The sequence below is a fragment of the Vombatus ursinus genome, unplaced genomic scaffold (genome assembly GCF_900497805.2).
Source record: "Vombatus ursinus unplaced genomic scaffold, bare-nosed wombat genome assembly UNPS02014818.1, whole genome shotgun sequence".
Classification (NCBI taxonomy): Eukaryota; Metazoa; Chordata; class Mammalia; order Diprotodontia; family Vombatidae; genus Vombatus; species Vombatus ursinus.
Window position 1 is genome coordinate 29,841,056 of NW_020954596.1, and position 23,537 is coordinate 29,864,592.

The 23,537-nt window shown below is 36.7% G+C and overlaps 1 protein-coding gene across 2 annotated transcripts in view; it reads right to left on the minus strand.

Annotated features, from left to right (window-relative positions):
• KCNIP4 (potassium voltage-gated channel interacting protein 4) overlaps nucleotides 1-23,537 on the minus strand; it is a 493,012-nt gene that overhangs the window by 236,420 nt on the left and 233,055 nt on the right. The window contains exon 1 of one of the 2 annotated variants that reach the window (XM_027836422.1): nucleotides 3,392-3,503. The exons of the other annotated variant lie outside the window; for it this stretch is intronic. Coding sequence (XP_027692223.1) covers nucleotides 3,392-3,503 — 112 coding nt within the window. Of the gene's footprint in view, nucleotides 1-3,391; nucleotides 3,504-23,537 lie in introns of those variants that run through there. 2 annotated transcript variants of the gene reach the window in all.

Sequence of the window (23,537 nt, forward strand, 5' to 3'; positions counted from 1 at the left end):
TCAGGAAAACTCATCTTCAGTTCAAATCTGGCCTCAGGCACTTACTAGCTGTGTGACTCTGGGCAAGTCACTTAACTCTGTTTGCCTCAGCTTCCTCATCTGTAAAATGAGCTAGAGAATGACGTGGCAAACTCTAGTATCTTTGCCAAGAAAACTCCAAATGGGGTCATGAAGAGTTGGACATGACTGAAATGACTGAACACTACGTAAATACAATGCTAGCTACTGTTTGTGCTAAATACTGGGGCACAAAGGAAGTAGAAGACAGTCCCTGTCCTCAACAACTGTCAATTAGAAAAATTTTAACATTATAAAAAAACAAAAATAGGATTGTGTGTGAAACCACACAACCACAGCAAATAGGCAGAACATTCCAGGCATAGGGGACAGCTAGTGCAAAAGCTGGGAGATGGAACATCATGAATGAGGACCAACATGTAGGTAGTATAGCTGAAATGTGGAGTTTTTTTGAGGGGAATAAAATATAGGAAGACTAACTCTCAACCTCTATTCAGGATGTGGCTATTGCTTGTTAGAACTTGGGGTTTCCGCTCCAAAATCATCTGCCACACCTAGAAAGGAGTGTTCCAGGTTTCTCCTTCTTTGTTTTCTCATTAGAAAGTTGAGCAATTTTTTTTTTCTTTTAATTGAATTTTGTGGAGTGGATGGGGAGCAAGGACATTGTTTTTATTTTAAAGACAATTCCAGGAGAGAAGGTGGTAATTTACCACATTTCTTAGGGGGAAATTATTTCAGTTTATTTGCACAATAATAAGCAACATTCTTGCCAATATTCTTGCCTTTTCCCATTATTAGTAAGTATGTGTATGAACCAAAATAATTAGAGAAAAATCTCATTAGCATCATTATCTTATCCCTTATCACTTACTTTCAATTTTAGAAAACCTGCATTTCTATTAAAAATGTACTATAGGGAGGAAAAATGATATTTTACCGACATAAAAATTTTACTTAAATGAGACATAAATGTTTCTCACACTAAAGTATAACTATACTAGGATATTCTTACTTACTATTTTATAGCAACGCCATCCTATGCTGACTTATTTTGATTTATCATAAACCTGTAGTTCACACAAAAATACTTTATAAACCAAATTTTTAACTCAGTTCAAATCAATAGACATTCATTCAGTCCCTACTATGTGCAGAAGATGAACTGAAGGATTCAATAATGAATAAATCCAGTTCATGCCCTCAAGGAGTTTATACCTGAGTAGAGGAGATAAGGCAAATTCAGATAACTCCAATGTAAGATAGGAAAAAAAGTAAGGGCCAAAGTAAGACCAAATAAATGGTTTCAGAAGTGCAGAAGAGAAAAAGAAATTAGGGATAAAGCTCCTCTGAAAAATATGTGAAGACTGTTTCTAGACAGAACATGTGAATTAAGGACACCAGGGCAACTAATACACTTTCTGCATGCCAGAACCATGGTTTGGAAGATTGCCTTTGAAAACCCCCTACTTGGTAAAGTGTATGAGATAAAGACATCTTTCAGAATAGATGAAAAGCTGAGTCACTCCCAATGGACTTGAACATGGGATATTCACCTTCTAAGACACACGCAATCAATAGTGGCATTATAAGAAACAATACATGATATTACACAGATGTCAAAGTTCTCTTCCTCAAGTTCCTTGGGAGATGTTAGAATCTAGAAATTGCTGCTTCTGCTTCTGAAGTGCAGTCACCTCTAGGATATTTCATGGGAGCAAGGGAATAGTGACATGGAGACTAAAACTGTATGGGAGCAATAAAAAAACAACATCATTCTCAAAATGAAATCACTAGAAAGGTTTTCAACAGCAAGATGTACTCTTTCTCACTTGGAATTTTATTGAGTTATGGAAACCAATGTGCTGGGCCAAAGATCTCTGAAGAGTACAGTCTTGGTTTGGGGCACTGTGAGAAGTTTGATTATGCAATTTTTCCCTCCAGTAGTTCAATTAAATTACTGTGTAATATCAGAATAGGAAGAAAGTAATTTCTGGGCTTTTTTTTCATCCCTTTGCAATGTTATTCTCATGTGTGATTAAGCAGGACTTGTCACAGATATAGAGTACTTGAGGAGGAAGAGATAAGAATTTGAAGTGATAACTCATTTCTTTCCTTACAGGTCTACAAATAAGGAATCTAAAGAAAACAGGTTTAAAAAGTGTGTGTGTGTGTGTGTGTGTAAGCAGGCTAATTATCCTATATGTATCCACATACACATTATATATATACACATATGTGTTTATATATAGACATACGTATACACATATCAGTGTGTATATATATATATATATATAATTAAAGTGAATCAGCATTTTTACAGGATTTATCTGGGGATAATGTCATCCTAGCACCTGTGGTCACAAGAATTTCAAAACAAAAGAAAACTCATTTATCTAAACCCCAATCATGATGGGAAATCCTTCTCAACTCATCATTTATGGGGAACAACTGTGTTAGGAATAATCTTACCTAGCATCCTAAAGGATCCAATCATGGAAGGAAAAATTAGCTAAAGCAATCTCATCTGGGAAGAAAACAGCCCAGGTGCAGAATTCACCCTAAATTATTGGGATTTGCATGCTATTTTTAAAAAGTCCTGCTGTTTCAAGGTTGGCTTGAACAGATTTAAAAAAAAAAAAAAAGATGGTTAGGGCAAACATACCAGAACAAAACTACTATTTGTGTAATATCTTAGTAAAGCAAACTGATTTTTCAAAGAGCAAAAGTAAAGGTCATATAATTTATACCAGGCAAAGGGGCTTACTGCCTCTTGTATTCAGGCAGGGAGATGCACCCAGCAAAAACAAACTCTGAGAAGATAAATGCACAAAGTAGATTCAAAAGGCATTAAATGGCAAAGGGTTGAAATTTAGTGTTTAAAATACACATGAACAGAGCCAGAGGTTAACTGGTTTACATCACAGTTCACCCACATTTCTTTTCCCTAGACCCCTCCATCCCCCAGGTTAGCATCTTAGCTAATGAAGCACATTACCATCATTAATCAGACAGAATTACTCATTAAAGGAATGCGAATTGGTCAGGATCAACTTGCCAACTACAAAACAACTTGCAAGGCTAGCCTAGGATAGCATCTAGAGTAGACTGCCAGTTTCCCACCCTGGAAACTGCCTGTGGACCACAGGCACGCTGTCAGAACCATACTATTTCACAAACGAGCCTTCTGACACAATTGCATTTCCCTCCCAGTATGAAATATCAGGGCCAATTGAAGGAAGTCACACAGCACATTGATTGCACACGTGGAGCATGCTGATTTTCAAACTTTGACTCAACTTTGGCAGGACTTAGCCCAATCCTGTGAACCAGTCAGTCCCCTACCAAAAGCCCCAACTGTGAGCAGCCTCTTTACCTTCCGAAAAATCAATCAGTCCCAGCAAATGAAGCAGCTTCAGAGACGCACATATAATCACAACAATACCCACTGTTTGCAGTCCTTCCGACTCCCACTCTAAAGTCAACATTCTCCAAGCAGGCAAATCATTCCAGGCTCCACACCAGCGGGGAAGAGCGGGAGACAGGTAATTAGGGGACCGGCAGCCTCTAGCTCCCGAGAAGGAGTTGCAATGGGAAAAAAGTGAGCAGCTCCTCTCCTCGTCACGGTGGAAAGCAACTGACCCGCCCGGCGGAGGAACGATCCCAAGCGGAGGCCAGCCTCCTTTGCTTCTCTTCCCATCTGTTTAAGGGAGCAGAGGGGCTGCTTTTGCAAGCTGCCGAGGTCCACCTAGCTTCTGTTCCGTGGACATCAGGACCAGCTGCAGTGAATGTCTCTCGAGAGCGTCCAGGAAAACAGCTGTTTCAGAACTGGAGACTTTGCTGTGTCAGTTGAAAGAAGAAACACTCCCAGGAAACTTGCACTAGGCAGCACACTGCCACCAGCACTGTGCATCCTAATGTTCCCAGACTCCAGCTTTGCAAGTCTGCTCAGAGCTGTTTTAACACTATTTTGTGTGCGTGTGTGTGAAGCTTGACAAACGCCCATTTGCCAAAGGCGGCTGCTTTCCCTCACAGCTAATTCGTTAGAGGAAAAACTAACCTCCTTCCACAGAAAACAAAAATATCTAGGGATGATATTTGCAGATGTAGCCCCTTCCTCCCCCAGCCCTCCCGTCTCCTCCAGATTCCACCTGCAATGTATTCCAATAGAAATGAAAAGACAATACATGACAGCTGGGAGTCGTTTGTCAATCTTGGCTTCAGGTCTTACTTAAAGGGATGCCTAATTGAGCACCTACCACACAGGCTTCCCTGTCACAAAGGTCTTATCTGGAGGCTTTGACAAGATTAATTTGGCTGGCAAGTTTACTAACACAAATATAGCGGGGGGTGGAGGCGGCGGAGAAGGCAGGAACACTGTGGGCATGTGGATTCTTAATCAACAGAAGGGCAAGAAGGAATGATCGGGCAGCTGAGTTTCATTCAATATACAGCCCAGGACTTAATCCAAGTGAGGCATTTTCCCAAGTATGCCTATTCATACACACTCATGTTTTCTTTCTTTAAAGACCACACAAGGAGAGGGAGCCGACATTCCATGAAACAGCTAAGTGAAAACATAGCTCAGGTCCTGCCAGGATCACTTAAGCACAATCAGTCCTCTTTTCCAAGCAGCTGCTGCTTTCTCGCACCAGTATCATTCTCCTTACTCTAGGATAACAACATAACTAAACCAAGCCTAATATCCAGGAACACATGATGGGCCATCTGGGGTGCCTTAGGACACACTCTCTTATCAATTACCTTGAATCCTAGCTAGTCTTCAAAGCTCAGTTTCACCTTAGATCACAGCACTTATAACTGGAAGGAACTTTCATAGATCAAAGATCATCATGTAATTATAGATTTTAGAGCTGGAAGGGCATTACAGATCATTGAGCTCAAGCCTCTCATTTTAGAGATGAGGGAACTGAGGCTGAGAGACAGTAAATGACCTGCCCAGGGTCTCCAAGTCCAATGCTCAATCCACTACCATGGAGGTGTCACACACATGTCTTTGTCCAGCATGTGGTCAGCAGCATTCCTGATTAAAATGTAACTGGGAAATATTTAACAAAATGAATGGAAATACAATAAAACACAGACACCATTACATTTTAAAAATTAAGTCAATATGCAGCCTGCAAAGAACCATATAGACATGTTAGTGCCCCCCCTTCTATCTGAGTCTTACATCATTGTGTAGGCTGAGAAGAGCTACCTCACAACACTAGTTTTACAAATCAAGAAACTGAGAGATTAAAGTGACTGCCCACAGTCACACATTGTTAGAAGATGAGTTGCAAACCTGAATTCTCCTAATTCCCATTCTGGCTTTCTTTTCATTCTACCATGGAATGAGTGGACAACACTGTTTTTGAAGTCAGATAAACTTGGGTTCAAATCCTGCCTTTGACATTGACTAACAGCTTTGTAACCCTAGGCAAGTCACTTCATTTCCCTCAGCCTCAGTTGCTTCATCTGAAAAAATGGGTATAAAAACTGAGTAGTTACCTCACAGAGTTGTGAGATATAATGTATTTAGAGGGTTAAATACCATGTTAAAATAAAATAAAATTAAGCCTTAATGAAGTGTTACTTAACCACCTGAGGTCATTCTGTGCTTTGCTGTTTCAACTCCTGTAAAGTCCATGGGTTGAACCATTCAACTGACACTTATCAATGTCTTATAATTAATAATCAATGTTGATTATCTTTTTACGTCTATCTGTGCCTATCTTCTTTCACTGGCTAGTCTCTAAATTCCAACAGAGAATGAACTTTTTCTTTAAACTTTTACATCCTGCACAAAAGCAAGGATAGTACCTGCACAAAGAAAACATGCAATAAATATGGAGTATTATTCCAAGCACATTAGATAGTATCTTTTGGAAAGAGTAGGAAGGGAAGTACATTAAAACCCTACCCACATATCAATTGAGAATCTGGCTCTCTCATTTTGGGGGCTAGAAATATTGCCTTTTGTTTTCTTACCATTAAGAAAAATTCAGAACACTTAAAGCATTATTTTATTATCTTCTGACAGGATTATAGTTTGCTCATTCAACAAACACTTTATTTATTAAGCATGTTCTTTGTGAGGGCCATATTTTATATATATATATATGTATGTATATATGTGTGTGTGCATGTATGTGTATATATGTATGCATACATATATGTGTACATTATATATGTGTATACATATATACTCACAGAGAGACACAAACATACATACATACATACATATCAGTATGGTATAATGGATAGAGAGCTGGTTAGAGAGACAGTATTATAACATGCATAGAGAGCCAGCCTGACAATCAGGAAGACCTGGGTTCGAGTCTTCTGACACATATTGTCTCTTGTATTCTGGAAAGTCACTTAATCTCTCAGAGTTCTAGACAACTCTTGAGAATCTTGGGATCATAGTTACAGAGCTAGAAAAGACCTCAGAGATCATCCAATCCAACCACTTCATTTTACAGATGAGGAAACTAAAGTCTCTCAGAAATTCCCAAAGTGGGTGATATCACCCCCTGTGGTGCTGGAATGATCCAGGGGCAGTAGTAGCCTCAAGTGCAATTGGGGGGGCATTGAATAAAAATAAGGGGGAGGTGGAAGCATAAGGAAAGAAGAGAAGATAAGAAAGTTTTGAAAAACCTTTCTTATATGTTTCATCCGTTGTGTAACAGAGTTAAAGTCATAGTGATTACATTATTTTCCAAATATATACATAAAATGCCAGTTATGACTGATCAGTGGTCACCCCTGACAGGTCTTAACAAGCAAGTGTTGGCAGGCGAGTGTGTTGCACACTGTCGGGAAGTCCAGCATGAATTGGCAGGAATATGTGCGTGTTAATGACTTTTTACAATATGATACTGTATGGTTACATGATGCAATAATGCATAATCAAAACTTTCAATGCAGAGAAAAACCCTTAAATTTAATAATTTATTGTAATATGTATCATTTAAAAATTTTTTTGAAGTGACACAAATTTTTTAAAAAGTTAAAGGGTTAAAGAAAGTAGATTTTCAGGGGGGCACTGAGCAATTTCTTTTTTGAAAAGGGGGTGGTAGGCCAAATAAGTTTGGGAACCTCTGGTCTAAAAAAATTAAGTAACTTGCACAAGGTTATACACAAATAGATTATAGCAGGATCAGTATTCAAAACAAGACCCTCTGACCACAGAGGCTGTGCTTTTTCCACCACTTCCTTCAGACTAGAAACTGAAGAAAAGTTGCTGAACAAGGTACGTAAAGGGAGTTTCCTTATCCAAGAATTCCCCATATCAATAAAATCACAGGTCTCAATACTACTTATCAAGTACCTTCTCTATGCAGGGTCCTATGCAAGTCAGTAGGAGAAGTTCTAAGTTTAGATAAGTCATGGTCCTTGCCTTCATCATAATAGTAATAAGAACTTAAATTTATATAGTGCTTACTATGTGCCAGGCACCACGCTAAGCACTATGCAATTATTTCATTTGCTCCTCATGGTAGCTGAGGGAGGGAGGGACTATCATTGTCCCCACTTTAAAGATAAGGAAAACAGAAGTTATGTGACTTGCCCAGGGTCACACAGCTAGTAAGTGCCAGAGGCAGACTCTGAATTACAGATCTCTTTGGATTCCAAGCCTAGTGATCTTTCCACCACACTATATGCTTCTGATATTAACTGAGTTGATTTTTATAGAAAAATAAGACTTCTAAGAGTAAAAGAAAGTACATTTCAGGCATGGGGGCCAGGGAGCTAATGTAAAGTCGTGGAGATAGAAGATGGGATGTTGTTTGTGAAACAGTTAGTAAGAGGTATTATAATATAAAATGACACAATTACAGTAATATGAAATAAATCAGGAAAAGCAGGTTGGTGTCACAAAGTGGAAGGCTTTAAATACCAGGCTGAAGAGTTTGGATTTTATGTGAGAGATAGTGGCAAGCTTCCAAAGTCCTTTCAGGCTAGTGACATGGGGAGATTTTTGCCTTAGGAACTAGAAAACACTTCCTTGGGAATCTAAAAAAAAAAACAACAACAAATTGGAGAGGGGACAGAATGGAATCAGTGAGATTATTGTGATAGTCTAATGAGAGATGATGATGGCTTGAATCAGACTAGTAGAGCTTTTCAGAGATTAATCTTGGTGACAAGATTAACATAAAATTATTTAAGAACGATTAAGAGGGAAGCAACATTAAGTAGTGTGTGGGGGGGAATAGCTGTCCTCAGAGTCTCACTTCCAATAGTCAATCAACCAAAAATCATTTATTAAGTACCTACTATGTGCCAGGCATTGTGCTAAAAGGTGGAGATACAAAGAAAGGCAAAAGGCAATACCACCACAGTCAAGGATTTCCCAGTCTAATGGGGGAGGCAACATGTACGCAGCTGTGTACAAACATATTACACACAGGATTAAGTGGAAATAATCAACCAAGGAAAGGCACTAGAATGAAAGGGGGATTGGGAAAGGCTTCTTGCAGTAGGGGGAATTTTAACTGAGGCTTGAAGGAAGCCAGAAATGACAGTAGGCAGGGAATGATGAGGGAGAGAATTCCATGCATAGGGACAGCCAGAGAAAATGCTTGGAGTCTGGAAATGGAGCTTTCTGGAAATGGAGTTCCTGGAAATGGAATACGAAACACATTGAGGAACACTAAAGAGGCCAGGATCATTTGATCACGGAGTATTTGGAGTAGTGGGGAGGGAGGTGATAAGATGTAAGAAGACTGGAAGGATGGTGGGGAGGGCAGGTTATGAAAGGCTTTGAACATCAAGCAGAAGATTTTATTTTTGATCTTGGTGATAGGTAGCCACTGGGGTTTAATGAGTAGAAAACCTACTGGCTATGATAATAATAATAATAACAATAACAATATTAACTAGCAGTTATATAGCACTTCAAGGTTTGTGCCACTGGGTAACTATTCATTTCAGATCAGGTCCCAATCTGTACTGGGAGAGAGAATTTCCTCATTGAGAAATCCTTATAGGAATGAAATCCCAGGTCCTGTCCAAAAAATGAAATAAAAAGGAACAATTATGTGCAACAGAAGTTGAGAGAAAGGACTGATCTGATATGGACTGTAGTAGTTTGGAAAAGATTAATGGAATGTTTGTAGAATTAAATTGAATTGAGCTGGGTCTTAAAAATGAGTAGGATTGCTTATACATTGAATAGCAGTATAGGCTGAAAAAAAAGACACAAAGGAAATGTTTAATAAAGTATATGCTGGAGACAGTGATGAAGCCTAATTGAAGTCAAAGGCTTATTTTGAGAAGTATTGCTGAGTAGATAATGAGGCCAACATAATCTTGATGAGGTAAAGTGAGGTCAAATTATGTAAAGGCTTGAAAGCCAGGAGGATCTTATATTCTATTTATTTGACAATAGGGAGTCACGTACTCATGAAAAGTGGAGAGAAATGATCACAATTAGATAGCTAAGTGATAGAGTGGATAAGGAGCAGGGCCTGGAGTCAGGAAGACATGAGTTCAAATCCAGCCTCAGATATTAGCTATCTTTGTGATTCTTGGCAGGTCACTTAACTTCCATTTGTTTCAATCTTCTTATCTGTAAAATGGGGGTAATAATAACGCCTACCTCACTGGGTTGTTTTAAGAACTTAGCAAAGTGCCTGACACATAGTAGGTGCTTTATAAATGTTAGTTACTATTATGATGATGATAATGAAAACTACTTACCTCAATGACATAAGTGTAAGGGTTTCTCTCAGTATCACCCCAAAGTATATCAATTCTTTAACTTGCTTTATTCCATTTATTTTTAAAAGATCTTTGAAAACATTCTGGATTTACTATCTCCAGAACTACAGTAGTGTTAAAAGTATTGCACTTAGCTACAAAGCAAACTCTGAAGGTTAGTAAATGCCCCTTGAATAGATATCTCTAAAATATGTATATGGATGTCCATTAAACAATTAAGCATTATATCCTCCTGATTTGAGTGCCCTCTTGAATCTATAGAAGGATTAGATTTTAAAATGTCATTAAAAGCCATTCTAGCTTTAAAAAAAACACCTATTAAAGTTATGCCAAGGTTATCATTATTATTTTTACAAAATAATCCACATATAGAATTCCCTTCAAGGTATATAAAATGACTTTTTTCATAGACACACTTTTTTGCATTTTTTTTGCAACTTAGAGATATTTCATGGGAAATATTGAATGTTTCTCCTTTGGTCTGTGATTTTTCTACCCTATACAATGTTTTGTTTTGTTTTTTTTTTTTGCAAAAAGATTCTCTGACACTACTCTAAGCTTGATGATCTACTGGGTACTTCTGGTAAAATAACCCAGGATCATTTAGTTATCTATATTTTCATAGCACACAACTCCTATTTCCTGTTCACAGGACACATTTTTGTTTCTAATTGATCTCCTTGATACTGATCTTTATCAAGATGGTGGTTGCCACTGGCTACCATGAAGGCTCAGAACCAAAGTTTGACATGAAGAGTAGGATTTCATGGACTTTGGGAAAAGTAACCCATTAATTTAAATTTCTATTGAGATATACGTGAGTCATATCTGGAATTTTTTAGGTTTTGATTGCAGGACTGAACAGAAGGTGATAACAAAGGATAGAACACAAGAAACAGAAAGTCCTATGTAATGAGTAGTTCAGTTTGACTACAGCTAGAAGGGGAGTAGTAGGAGATAAAGCTGGAAAATACAAGAGGAAGCTTAGAAGCAGATTTATAAGGGTTGAATGTCAAGATAAACACTTATTGCATTGTCTACACTCAGGGTAGTGGACAATAAGAAACTATCCTGAATGATCAGAGAAATGATGGGACCAGACTCAGGCATTGGGAATATTATTTTGGTAATATATGATGGATGTTTTAGATCAATTGATCAACATTTATTAAGCACCTACTGTGTACTAAGCACTGAAGATGCAACTATGTCCCTGCCTTCAAGGAGTTTACAATTTAGTACACTCACAGCGGGGATTATCAAGAGGTTATCACAATAGCCTTTGGTGAGAGATGATAAGGGTCTGAATCAGGGGTAGAGGTAAATGGGAATAGGAAAGAGGAAATGTATTGTAGAAGTAACATCGACAGGGCTTGGCAATAGATTGGAAATGTGAGGTAAGATAAAGGGGAAAAGTTAAAAAAAATTAGTCCAAGCTTTTAACCCTGAGGTGATGAGGAATCTGATGGTGCCATAAATTGAGAAAAGTAAATTAAGGAGAAAAGGTTGGGGGTGGGAAAAAAATGAAGAGTTCAGTTCTAAATTTGTTGCATTTCATGTACCTGTGGGACACGGAGGCATCACAATGTCACATTAAGAGCTGCAGACTTGGAGTTAGATGCCCTGACTTAGGTGTCCATTGCAACAAAGCATCCAGGATTTCTGCTTATCACCCTCCATGAATTCCTTTTTCCTAAGCTGCAGATTGATTACTCTGGCATTGTGGGCTCATGGTTGGTAAAGCCTGTGGCAATAGCATTAACTTAGATGTAGTAATAATAAGGTTTATGTCAGGTAATTACAACAGAAGGCAATTCTTAGGAAGAGGAACCTTGGCACCTTTTCTCTGCAGGATAGGTTGGCATCTCCCCACATGGAATAGAATACAACCTACTGAGTGGAGGTTTATGCCTGTCTAAATATATCACTTAGTATTTAGTCAGGTTTAGTCTCCCTGTGCTTAAGGAGGAAACTCCCAGGGAGTAATGTAAGTGCTTTTGAAGCTACATTAACTCTTCCAGGCCATTAGGGTCCCATTTGGTGCTCCACAGTGGGCACTTTATGAAATGGGACCCAGTGGATCTGAAGACTTTAATGAACTTCCTAAGTGATGCCAACTTACTCAGAATGACAACCAAGTGCTATGTGATCAGCTTGGTATAGAATATGTAATACTATAAATGCTCTTAGAAAACATGGCCTGAAGGCATTTCTTACAAAAATCACTGAAACATATTAATCAAGGCCTCCTCCTTCTCCACAGAAAACATATTCTTGGTACTATTACTAAGCCCAATTCTTTGAGGAACATTAGAAAAATCAGGCAGACACAAGGCTGAGGAGAAATGCCATTTCCTGATATATGAAGTGATATGGGGGAATAACCATCAAAATATTCAAAGCTGACATTTGTTTACAAAGTAATATACATACTTTATCTTCTCAAAAAAAGAGAGAGAATATGATCATATTAGATAGATGAGGAAACAAGTTGAGTGGTTATTTGAATTATCCAAGGTCACTCACTTTCATATATGGGGGCACCACCTTCTCTGTCTGCATGATTCTTGATGAAGCTGTGCTATAAATCCTCCATAGGTGATCTATTCAATGTAGTGGAGGCCTTTCGCAGGGGTTCTTTCAATATTTTGTGGATGCCAGAGCAGCCTTATCTTGTCCATCTTTTGTATTTCATTCTCACTATAAGATTGGACCATATCTCTTTTGGTCCTATCTGGATACTTCTTATAGGAGTCCCCATGTATAAGTCACCATTGACTTGTTAAACCCACCATGCATCTCTCCATCATCTTCAGACCATTTGATGGGTGATCTTTTGCCTCATCTTGCCTGGAATTAGGTCTCCAGACTATTTTCTGGACATTTCCATACCATCTGGCCTGCACTCTGGTCACTGACTTCATCCTCCCCCTTCACTTTAACTTTGGACTATGTCTCTCCTAGTTGTTCTCTATATGGTTAGAATTTACCTCATCTTGCCCTATCCATATGCCCCTTCTAGCCGTTTGGGCACCAGGCTGCTCTCTCTACTTTGTAGCTCTCTTTAATGCTGTTTCCTTATCTCATTAGAATATAAGTTCCTTGAGGTCAGGGACTATCTAACTTTTATTTGTATCTCTAGCACTTGGCCCAGTGCCTGGTATATAATACGCACTTAATATCTATATTTATTATCTCTCTGTCTCTGTCTCTCTCTCTCCCCAATTTTGATTTTTCAGAGGCAATGATTTTCCATATTTCTCAGTCATATAGCATCACTTTGAGAACAGTAGGTCATTAAAGGTGATTTTGCAGTTTGGGATGTGTTGAATAGTTTATCAAATTCAATCCAACCCTATTTTCTCTTGTGAGTCTATTATAAACCTAGTTGACTCATTTTCCATCTGTAGCAATTGTTTTGTTTTGTTTTATGTATTTATCTGTGTGCATGTGTAATCATCATAGATCTAGAGACACTATGCTTACAGAGACCACTCCACACACACACACACACACACACACACACACACACACACACAAAACTATCTTTCTTATGCACATCACTCTTTTATTCTAAAATCTTCAGTGATTCCTATTGCTTATTGAGTAAAATTCGAACTACTCTTTTCCTGTCATTCAAGGCCCTACATAGGTTGATGTCATTCTGCTTTATGGATCTCACCTGTTATTCCCTGCTACTCATTCTACACTCCTGCTAAATGAATCCAACCTGAAAAAGAAAACCCAATAAATGGTCATCTGGCTTTCATTGAAGACCTCAAGTAAGAAACAACCCACTAATTCTCAACGTAGTCCATCACACTTCTGGACAGCTCTAGTTATTAGGAAGATTTTTCTTCCACCAAACTTCCTCTTGCCCTGTTTCAACTTCCACTGAAGACTCCTTGTACTACCCTTTGAAACTAAGCATAACAAGCCTAATTCTTCCATGGCATAGTGCTTAAAAAAGTCTAAGACAGTGACCATCTCCTGCTTCCCTATTTCTGCCCCTTGAATTCCTACCCATGATTTAAAGCCATAACCAATAAGCATTTATCAAGTTCCTAGAATGTGTTAGGCCTTATCCTAGGTGCTACAAATACAAATGCAAAATTGAGAGAATTTCTGCCCTCAAAAAGATTGCAAATTTTTATTCCAACTATTATCCAAATTTAGGGAAACCTAGATATGTTATACCTAAGTTTTATTCAGGAGATTTCCCTGGAATTTCTGAAGTGGAGATAAAAGTCAAAGGGAGAAACTGACCCTTTGAGGGTAGCCCACAGGATCAAATATGGTCCAGATGTACCCAGGAACCTCAGAGAGCATCTGAACCATAGCTGTTATGAAGCCTTCTTTTTTCCCCTGGTATTTATTTTCCCCTTAGTCTGCACATACCCTCTTTTTTCCTCAGCTCTCTAAGGTACTTACATGATACTGTGTAGTATAGTTATCTGTGTTTTTATATTATTCCCCCACTAGGTTGTAAGCTCCAAAAGCATAGAGACTGTTTAATCTAAACTTTACATTTCCTCTAGCAAAGCTATGTGGCTTCTGAGGTCTCAATGCATTCTGAGATAGTGTGATTGAGATTCTTCAACCGGTGATATGGCTTGCCTTATGTCCGTGCTAATATCCTCTAGAATTCCTAGTTGTCACAATAAAAAATTCTGACCCATTCTGAAATAGATTTCAGGAGCTACTCAACTCTGCAACAAGAACTGCAGACAGCATCTGAGTGATTCTCTGCTCCAACTAAGAATAACGTCTGAGAAATTCAGTCTCATTTTCAGGCAAAGAACATAAAATCTAGGAAGGAAATGGAGGGTGGGTTTCTTTTTTAGTAGTTAGGTTCCAGAACAAGCTAGAAAGTTGGAAATAAAATTCTTCTTATTTTGGAAGGCAAGTCTCATCTTATAGACATTTAGTAACAGAGATGGTTCTAGACTGAGTCCACCCAGTTTGCTTCCTAAAATGAAAGGTCTATTTTCATGCTTAAATTGGTTCTAACAAAAAATTTAATGCAAGCTGTGCTGAAGTACACACACACACGCGCACACACACACATACACACACACACACCCTGAAAGACACCTTTCTTTTGGAACCACCAATATTATTCCCAACCCAACCCAAACCCCATCCCCAATGTGTTGGAGAAGAAAAAGATGGCCTTAGTTAGCAGTCCCTTGCTGAACTTTACATTTTCACCGAGGAAAGATATGATAAAGAGAGTGTGCCTTTCCAAATATTAAAAGAAAACAAGGTATGAGCTAACTGAGTCAATCAGTCATTGTGTTGTCCCTTTAGTGTCCAGATTAATTGTAATTAGCTGCTGAGGTTTGAAACGTCAATCAGTTGAATCTCCCGTTAGCCTAGTATCTAGCTATCCAGAGTAGAGTGTTATGCAGAGGAGAGTGAAGAGTCTTAATATCATACCACACAAAGAAATTTAGCCTGAAGAAGAGAAAGGAGCAGGAGGAGGGAGGAGAGATGCAATCATTGTTTTCATGTGCACTGACTATAGTAGAATTGTAGCTAAACATATGAAGGCTCAGAATGGAGAGGGGTTTACCACTTAGCAAGGATACAGTTCATCATTTACTACTGTCTTCTGCATGTTGAAATGCTATAGATCTTAAGTTTGAGAAGATGATTTAGTAAGCGGCAGAGGAGAGGACCCAGCTCTTCTGGTTCCTATCCAGTTCTCTTTCTATTATATTGCAATGTCTCCTTCAGAGGTGATGCTTCCTTGGTGACGCTATTTTTTAAAATAGGTTTTTATTGGTATATTTTGTTTTTACATTACCTAGATCTTGCTCCTGTATCTCTTCTCTTCCCTCTCCCCAAGAGTCATCCTTTATAATAAATTTTTAAAGAAAATAGAAAAAGAAAAACATCATTAAAACTGATCTATCTATCTAAAATCTAACACTATATGCAATATTTTCCATACATGGACTCTTGTGTGGGCATCTCATCATATTTCTTTTTCAGGGCCTGGTTTTTCTTTGTGATTTCTCAACATTCATTTTTAGTTGGTACTTGTTATTTCCATTTAAGCTGATGTAGTTGCTCACATTGTTTTCCTGACTCTGCTTACTTCATCTGCCACCAGCTCATGACTTTTCATGCCTCTCTGTATTCACCATGTTTGTCCTCATAGTACAGTAATATTCCACTATCTCCATGTACCACACTTTGTTTAGCCATTTCCCAACTGATGGGTATCTACTTTGTTTCCAATTCTTTGGTACCACAAAAAGTGCTGCTGTAAATATTTTGGGGCATAGATGTTATTTTGGGCGTGTGTGTATGTCAGTAACCTTCTCAGGCATATATGCCTACTAGCAGAAACTGTGGGTCAAGAGGGATGAACATTTTATTGCTGGTGACAGTAACTTAAAGAGAATCAACTTAAGGCAAGTGACCATGCAGTGTTATGGCTTTCTCTGTTGGAACATCAAGAGAAATTGTGGAAGAAGCAGATAAAGAAGGTGAGAAGACATAAAATACGTCTTCATTGGGCAACTCCAGCATTATACTACTTTTCTTATACTGGTTAGAAATTGTACCTAAACAGATCTCTCTGTGTGCAATCAGTACTGCGGAGTAGAAGCCCATGTTGGCTCACTTATACTCTATTGGAGGAAATAATCAAAGCAGGACATGGCATCGCTCTTTGCCTGGTTCAGGGCTCTGAGATGAATTAGGAGTGCTCTTGGGATGTATAGTGGAAATAGCATTGGTTTAGGGGACCTGGGTTCCAATCTTGCCTCTGCATTTACTACTTCTGTGATCCTAAAATTTTTCTAAGGCCTTTTCCATCTCTAACTCTATGATCCTACGATAATCAGGTAGTTGCTAATTTGTAATTAGGAAAAGAGAAACCATTTGTACAATGGAATATCCCTGGTTCAAGGGCTCCATTCTGTGCACAGCTAATCTGTGTGATTTTAATGTTCATTAGAAATTTTAACTATATATCCATTAGAACACATAGGGCATTCCATATGAAACACTCCATTTTCCTCCTTAATGCTGGTCGTTTTCCATGATTGGGATGCTCATCCTCTTCACCTTGGCCACTTGGAATCTCTAGCCCCTTCAAGGAAGAACTCAATTTCTACCACAAATTGGAGACCTCTGATCTCTGCAGTTGTTAGTTCTCTCACTCTCCTCTGCCTCCCCTTGTTTTGCATTCACCCCATATGAATTTTGCTTCTTATCTGTGTATGTGCTATTTTCCTACCATAAGAATGCAAGCTCCTTGAGGACAGGGCCTTAAAGTTCATTTATGTCTTTTCATCCCCATTATCTAGCACAGTGTATAGCTTAAGGAAAAGTCAGGTTGATCACAATTCATGTGGAAAGGACCTAGATGGGCTGTTTGTCACATTCCAGTGGCTACTATATTATATTCTCTTCTTGCCTGGTAGCAGAAAACATTTCTCCCATACAGATGACACTATAAATGGTAACTAGGTTCCCAGGTCATCTGGCAAATATCTCTCCTGCCCATAATGTAGCTGAAATGGTACCATTGTTTCTATCTAAACACATATTCTAACTTCCAAAAAACAGCTTACAAATGAATTTTGGGGACTTGTCTTTATGTAAATTGAAGATTGTTTGTATGTGGCAAGGACAAAAAAATCCAGTGTTTTTCAATCCCTCAAAACCATTCAACACTTCATGTTTTAAGATACCATTTGAATGGGGTATATTTTCTCCTTGCCTTTAAAGTACAAAAACAATGCATTTTTTCCTATGGCACAGAGGCAAAATATGAGTCCCAGCATGAATTTATTTCAGACTTTCTTATTTCTGTGCCTTTTCAAGAGACTCACTGGAAACCCCAAGTGACTAGAAATACATCAGCCAAATAAGGTTGTAGAATTTATAAGAGGTATCTGGAAGAATGGGCTAGCCTAAGTGGCACATTAGATAGAGTCCTGGACTTGGAGTCCTGGAGTCAGAGTTTCCTAAAGACCTTGGCCTTGAACACATCACTCAACCTCCCTTGGCCTCAGTTTCCTCAACTGTAAAATGCGGATAATAACAGCAGGGTTATTGTTAGGATCAAAGGATATAACCTATATAAATTACTTTTCAAACTTCAAAGCATCATCATCATCAATATTATTTTTATTATTATTATGGTTACTACTTTTGATTACTATAGATTACTACTACTTTACTCCCTCTTTACTTTCTGCCTTACCCTCTTATATTTTATAAGAGGGTAAGGCAGAAACTAAAGAGGAAGTAAATGACTCATACAATAAAATAACGCTATAAAATAATGTTTAATCTAGGTCTATAAAATTGCTTCCCCTACATAGTAACAGTCATTGACATTTACATAGGACTTTCAAATTTGAAAAGTGCTTTACTGTCATTATTTTCTCTGAAAGCCTTGGAGTTTTAGGGTGTACAGAGCAAAAGAAAACCTGTGAGCAATCAAGCAGTCAATCAACTAGCATTTATTCAATACTTATGTACCAGGCACTGTACTAGGGATGCAAGAAAAAACAATGACATAGTCTTTGCCCTCTATGAGCGTATTTTAATAGAGGGGATAGCATCTATGAGTAGAAGTATATACAAAGTAAGTATATCCCAAACAAATAAAAGGTAACTTTTTGGAGGAGGAAGCACTAGCCACTGAGGTTGGGAGGGTCAGGAAATGTTTTATGTATCAAGTAAACTTTGGGCTGAACTTTTAATATAATTAGGGATGTGAATAGATGGAGGGGTGGAGAGAGTGTATTCTAGACATGGAGGGTGAGGGCATAGCCTGTGTAAAGGCACAGAGATGGGAAATGGACTATTTGGTGATATAAGTTAAATGAGCATTAATATTCTGATTTTACAAATCAGGAAATGAAAATGCAGAGAGGCAAAGAGATTTGCTTCTTGACACAACTATAATAGGTGGTAGATTTGGGACTTCAACATAAGTTTTCTGAGTCTTCCTGACGCTTTTTTCTAGTATGGGTCCAGTACTATGGCATGGTGACTTTATACCTCATGTACAGGACATTGCATACCAAATAGTCCAAAGAATTGAATGTGTCCCTAGCTAAATGTTGTGACTCTTCCATCTAGGAATTATTCTCTGAATGACTCTGTTGAAGAGAAAAGCTGTACTCAAAACATCAGTAGATGGAGGGGGAGCTGAGATGGTGGAGTAGAGAAGACCTTAGTCACACTCTCCCAAATTCCCCTCCAAACAACTCTAAATGAACACCTTCAGCTGAGGTAAAAAAGGCAGGGGTAGCAATCATGATCTCAGACAAAAGAAAAGCAAAAATAAACCTAATTAAGAGATAAGCAGGAAAACTATATTTTGTTAAAAAAATAACCTAGACAACGAAGTAGTATCAATATTAAACATTTTTGCATCACATAACATAGTATCCAAATTCTTAAAGGAAAAGTTAGATGTGTTACTGGAAGAAATAGAAAAGTATTCTATTGGAGAATCTCAACTTTCCCCTCTCAGAACTAGATAAATCTAACTATAAAATAAACAAGAAAGAAATTAAGGCAATGAAAAGAATTTGAGAAAAGTTAGATATATCTTCAATAAAGAGCCATGGAAACATATTGAAAATTAATTGGAAATGAAATAATTAATCTTAAATAATAAGTGGGCCAAACAACAAATCATAGAAACAATCACTAATTTCATTAAAGAGAATGACAACAATGAGACAACACACCAAAAGTTATGGAAGACAGTCAAAGCAATACTTAAGAGAAATTTTTATACCAACAAAAGAGAGAAAGAATAAATTAATAAATTGGACATACAAGTAAAAAAAAAACTAGAAAAAGAAAAAAAAATCCCCAATTAAAAACCAAAATGGAAATCTTGAAAATAAAAAAAGAGAGATTAATAAAACTGAAAGTAAAAAAAAAGTAGCAATTGAACTAATTAAATAAAACTAAAAGCTGGTTTTATGAAAAAAAAATAGATGAACCATTGGTTAATTTGATTAAAAAATAAAGAAGAAAACCAAATTACCAGTATAAAAATGAAATGGGTGAATTTACCACCAATGAAGATGAAATTAAAGTAATTATTAGGAGCTATTTTGCTCAGTTATATACCAATATATATTGGTATATATCTGCCAATCCAAGTGAAATGGATGAATATTTACAATATATATACATATATGTATATATATAAATATATGTATATATAATTACATGTATATATAATGTATATTATATATACATATATGTATATACATATAATAATATGTATATATAAAAATATATGTATATATAAATATATGTATATATATTAAAAATATTATATATGTATATATATATATAAATTGCCCAGATTAACAGAAGAGGATTTAAAATACTTAAATAACTCTATCATAGAAAAAATTAAATAAGCCATAAATAAGCTCCCTAAAAATAAAATCCCCAGGGCCAGATGGATTTGCAAGTGAATTCTACCAAACATTTAAAGAACAATTAATTCCAATCCTATATAAACTATTTGGAAAAATAGGCAAAGAAGGAGTCCTACCAAATTCCTTTTATAACACAAATATGGTTCTCATACAAAAACCAAGAAGAGCAAAAAACAGAGAAAGAAAACTATAGACCAATTGCCCTAATGAATATTGATGCAAACATTTTAAATAAAATACTGGCAAGGGGATTCCAGCAGTATATCACAAAGATTATACACTATGACCAGGTGGGATTTATACCAGGAATGCAAAGTTGGTTCAATATTAGAAAAACTATCAGCATAATTGACCATATCAATAACAAGACCAACAAAAATCATATAATTTTATCTCAATAGATGCAGAAAAAGCTTTTGACAAAATACAACAGTCATTCCTATTAAAAACACCAGAATGCATAGGAACAAATGGAGCTTTCCTTAAAATGATAAGTAGTATCTATCTAAAGCCATCATCAAATATTATTTGTTATGGGGATAATCTAAAATTTTATTCAATAAGATCAGGTGTGAAACAAGTGTGCCCACTATCACCACTATTATTCCATATTGTTGAAATAGAAATTTTACCTATCAAATAGAGAATAAATTGAAAGTATTAAAATAGTCAATGAAGAAACAAAACTATCACTCTTTGCCACAGATATGAGGGTATACTTAGAGAATCCCAGAGATTCAACTGAAAAAAGACTAGTTGAAATCTTCAACAAAGTTGCAGGATATAAAATAAACCCACATAAATCATCAGCGTTTTTATACATTGCCAACACAGTACAGTAGGGAGAGCTTAAAAGAGAGATTACATTTAAAATAACTGCAGACAATATAAAATACGTGGGATCATATCTGCCAAGACAAACTTAGGAACTATACTCACACAATTACAAAACACTTTTTATGCAAATAAAGTCAGATATAAACAATGGGAGAAATATTAATTACTCATGGTTAGGCTGAGCCAATATAGTAAAAAATGACAATTCTACCTAGATTAATTTACTTATTCAGTGCCATACCAATCAAATTACCAAAAACATTATTTTATAGCATTAGAAATAATCATAACATAATTCATCTCGAAGAACAAAAGATCAAGAATACCAATGGAACCAATGGGAAAAATGCAAAAGAAGGTAGCTTAGCTGTACTAGATCTCAAATTGTATTACAAAGTGATCATAATTAAAACAATTGGTACTGGTTAAGAAATAGAGTGATGAATCACTAGAGCAGATTAGGTACACATTCACAGTAGGAAAGGATTGTAGCAATCTACTGTTTGATAAATCCAAAGATCCAAAATTTTGGGACAAGAATTCACTATTTGACAAAAATTGCTAGGAAAATGGGAAATCATTTGGGCAGAAACTAGATATAGTCGAACATCTTACTCTGTGTACTGAGAGAAAGTCAAAATGGGTACATGACTTACACATAAACAGTGACATCATAAGCAAATCAAGGGGGCATAGAATATTTACCTGTCAGATTTATGGGCAAAGGAACCAAATATTACTATATTACCAATATATAATACCAATTACTATATTACCAATATAATATACCAATATTAATTGGTAATATCTTATTACCAAATAAGATATAGAGAACATTACAAAATATGAAATGGATAATTTTGATTACATCAAATTAAAAAGGGGTTGCATAAACAAAACCAATGTAGTCAAGATTAAAAGGGAATCAGGAAACTTGAGGGAAAAATATAGCAAGTTTCTTTGATAAAGCCTTCATTTCTCAGATATAGAGAAATGAGCTAAATTTATAGGAATATGAGTCATTCCTCAATTGATAAATGGGCAAAGGATATGAATGGGAAGTTTTTGGAAGATGAAGTCAAAGCCATCTATAGTCATATAAAAAAATGCTCCAAATCCTTATTGATTAAAGAAATGCAAATTGAAACAACTCTGAGGTAACCCCTCACACCTACAATGTTGACTAATGTGACAGAAAAGGAAAACAAATGTTGGTGGGCATGCGGGAAAATTGGGACACTAATGTATTGTTGATGGAGTTGTGAACTCATTCAACCACTCTGGAGAAAATTTGGAGCTATGCACACAGAGTTATATAATTGGATACCCTTTGACCTAGCAATATCACTACTAAGTCTGTATCTGAAAGAGGTTTAAAGAAAAAAAGACCTATATGTACAAAAATATTTATAGCAGTTCTTTTTGTGGTGGTGAAGAATTGGAAATTGAGAGGATGTCCATCAATTGGGGAATGGCTGAACAAGCTGTGGTACATGTGATGGAATGCTATTGTGCTATAGTACAAGAAATAATTAAGTAGGATGGTTTCAAAACAATTTAGAAAGACTTTTATGCACTTATGCAAAGTGAAGTGAGCAGAAACAAGGGAAGAGTATACTCAGTAATGGTAACATTATGTGAGGATTAACTATGAATGACTTAGCTATTCTCAACAATACAATGATTCAAGACAATTCCCAAAGACTCACATGGAAAATGCTATCCACATATAGAGAAAGAACTATGGAGTCTGAATGCAGATCAAAGTATATACTATTTTCACTTTTTTGTTTTTTTCTTTCTTATTGTTTTCCCTTGTTGTTCCAATTTTTCTTTCACAACATGACTAATGTGGAAATATGTTTACATGATTGCATATGTAAAACCTATATCAGATTACTTGCTATCTTGGGGAGGGGAGAGGAGGGAGGAAGGGAGAAGAATTTGGAATTAAAAAATCTTGTAAAAATGTATGTTGAAAACTATCTTTACAAGTAATTGGAAATAATAAAATGTTATCAAGTGAAAAAAAATAAAAAAAACAAAAAAAGAATATTTTTTGTTTACATGTATTCAAGAGAAAAAAAACAAACAAAAACAAAAATTAAATGTAAAAAAACCCCCATCAAATGGTAAGTGTTAGATTTGGAGTAAGAGACTATGTACCTATATAACTTTCTACAAGTCAGTCTCTCTTGGCCTCAATGACCTTAGTGAGGAGTTTGTACTAGATGGTCCCTGAGGAGCCTGCCATGTCTGGATTTACAATTCTATGATTCTGATTACCTGGTAACAGTACTGGTACAAGGGGTTCCCCTGATTTCTGAAAATGCAAACTACTTGTCACTATTGCAATCAGATATAGTCTTGGAAGTGTTAAGGGTTTATATTCCCTTCATATTCTATGTGGCCCATAACCAGAACCTTTCTCCCTAGGTGGAAAACCAGGTCCATTGTATGGCTAAGTGGGCCAAGGATGTGGCATTAGCGTCAGTCCATTAAATGTGTAAAAGC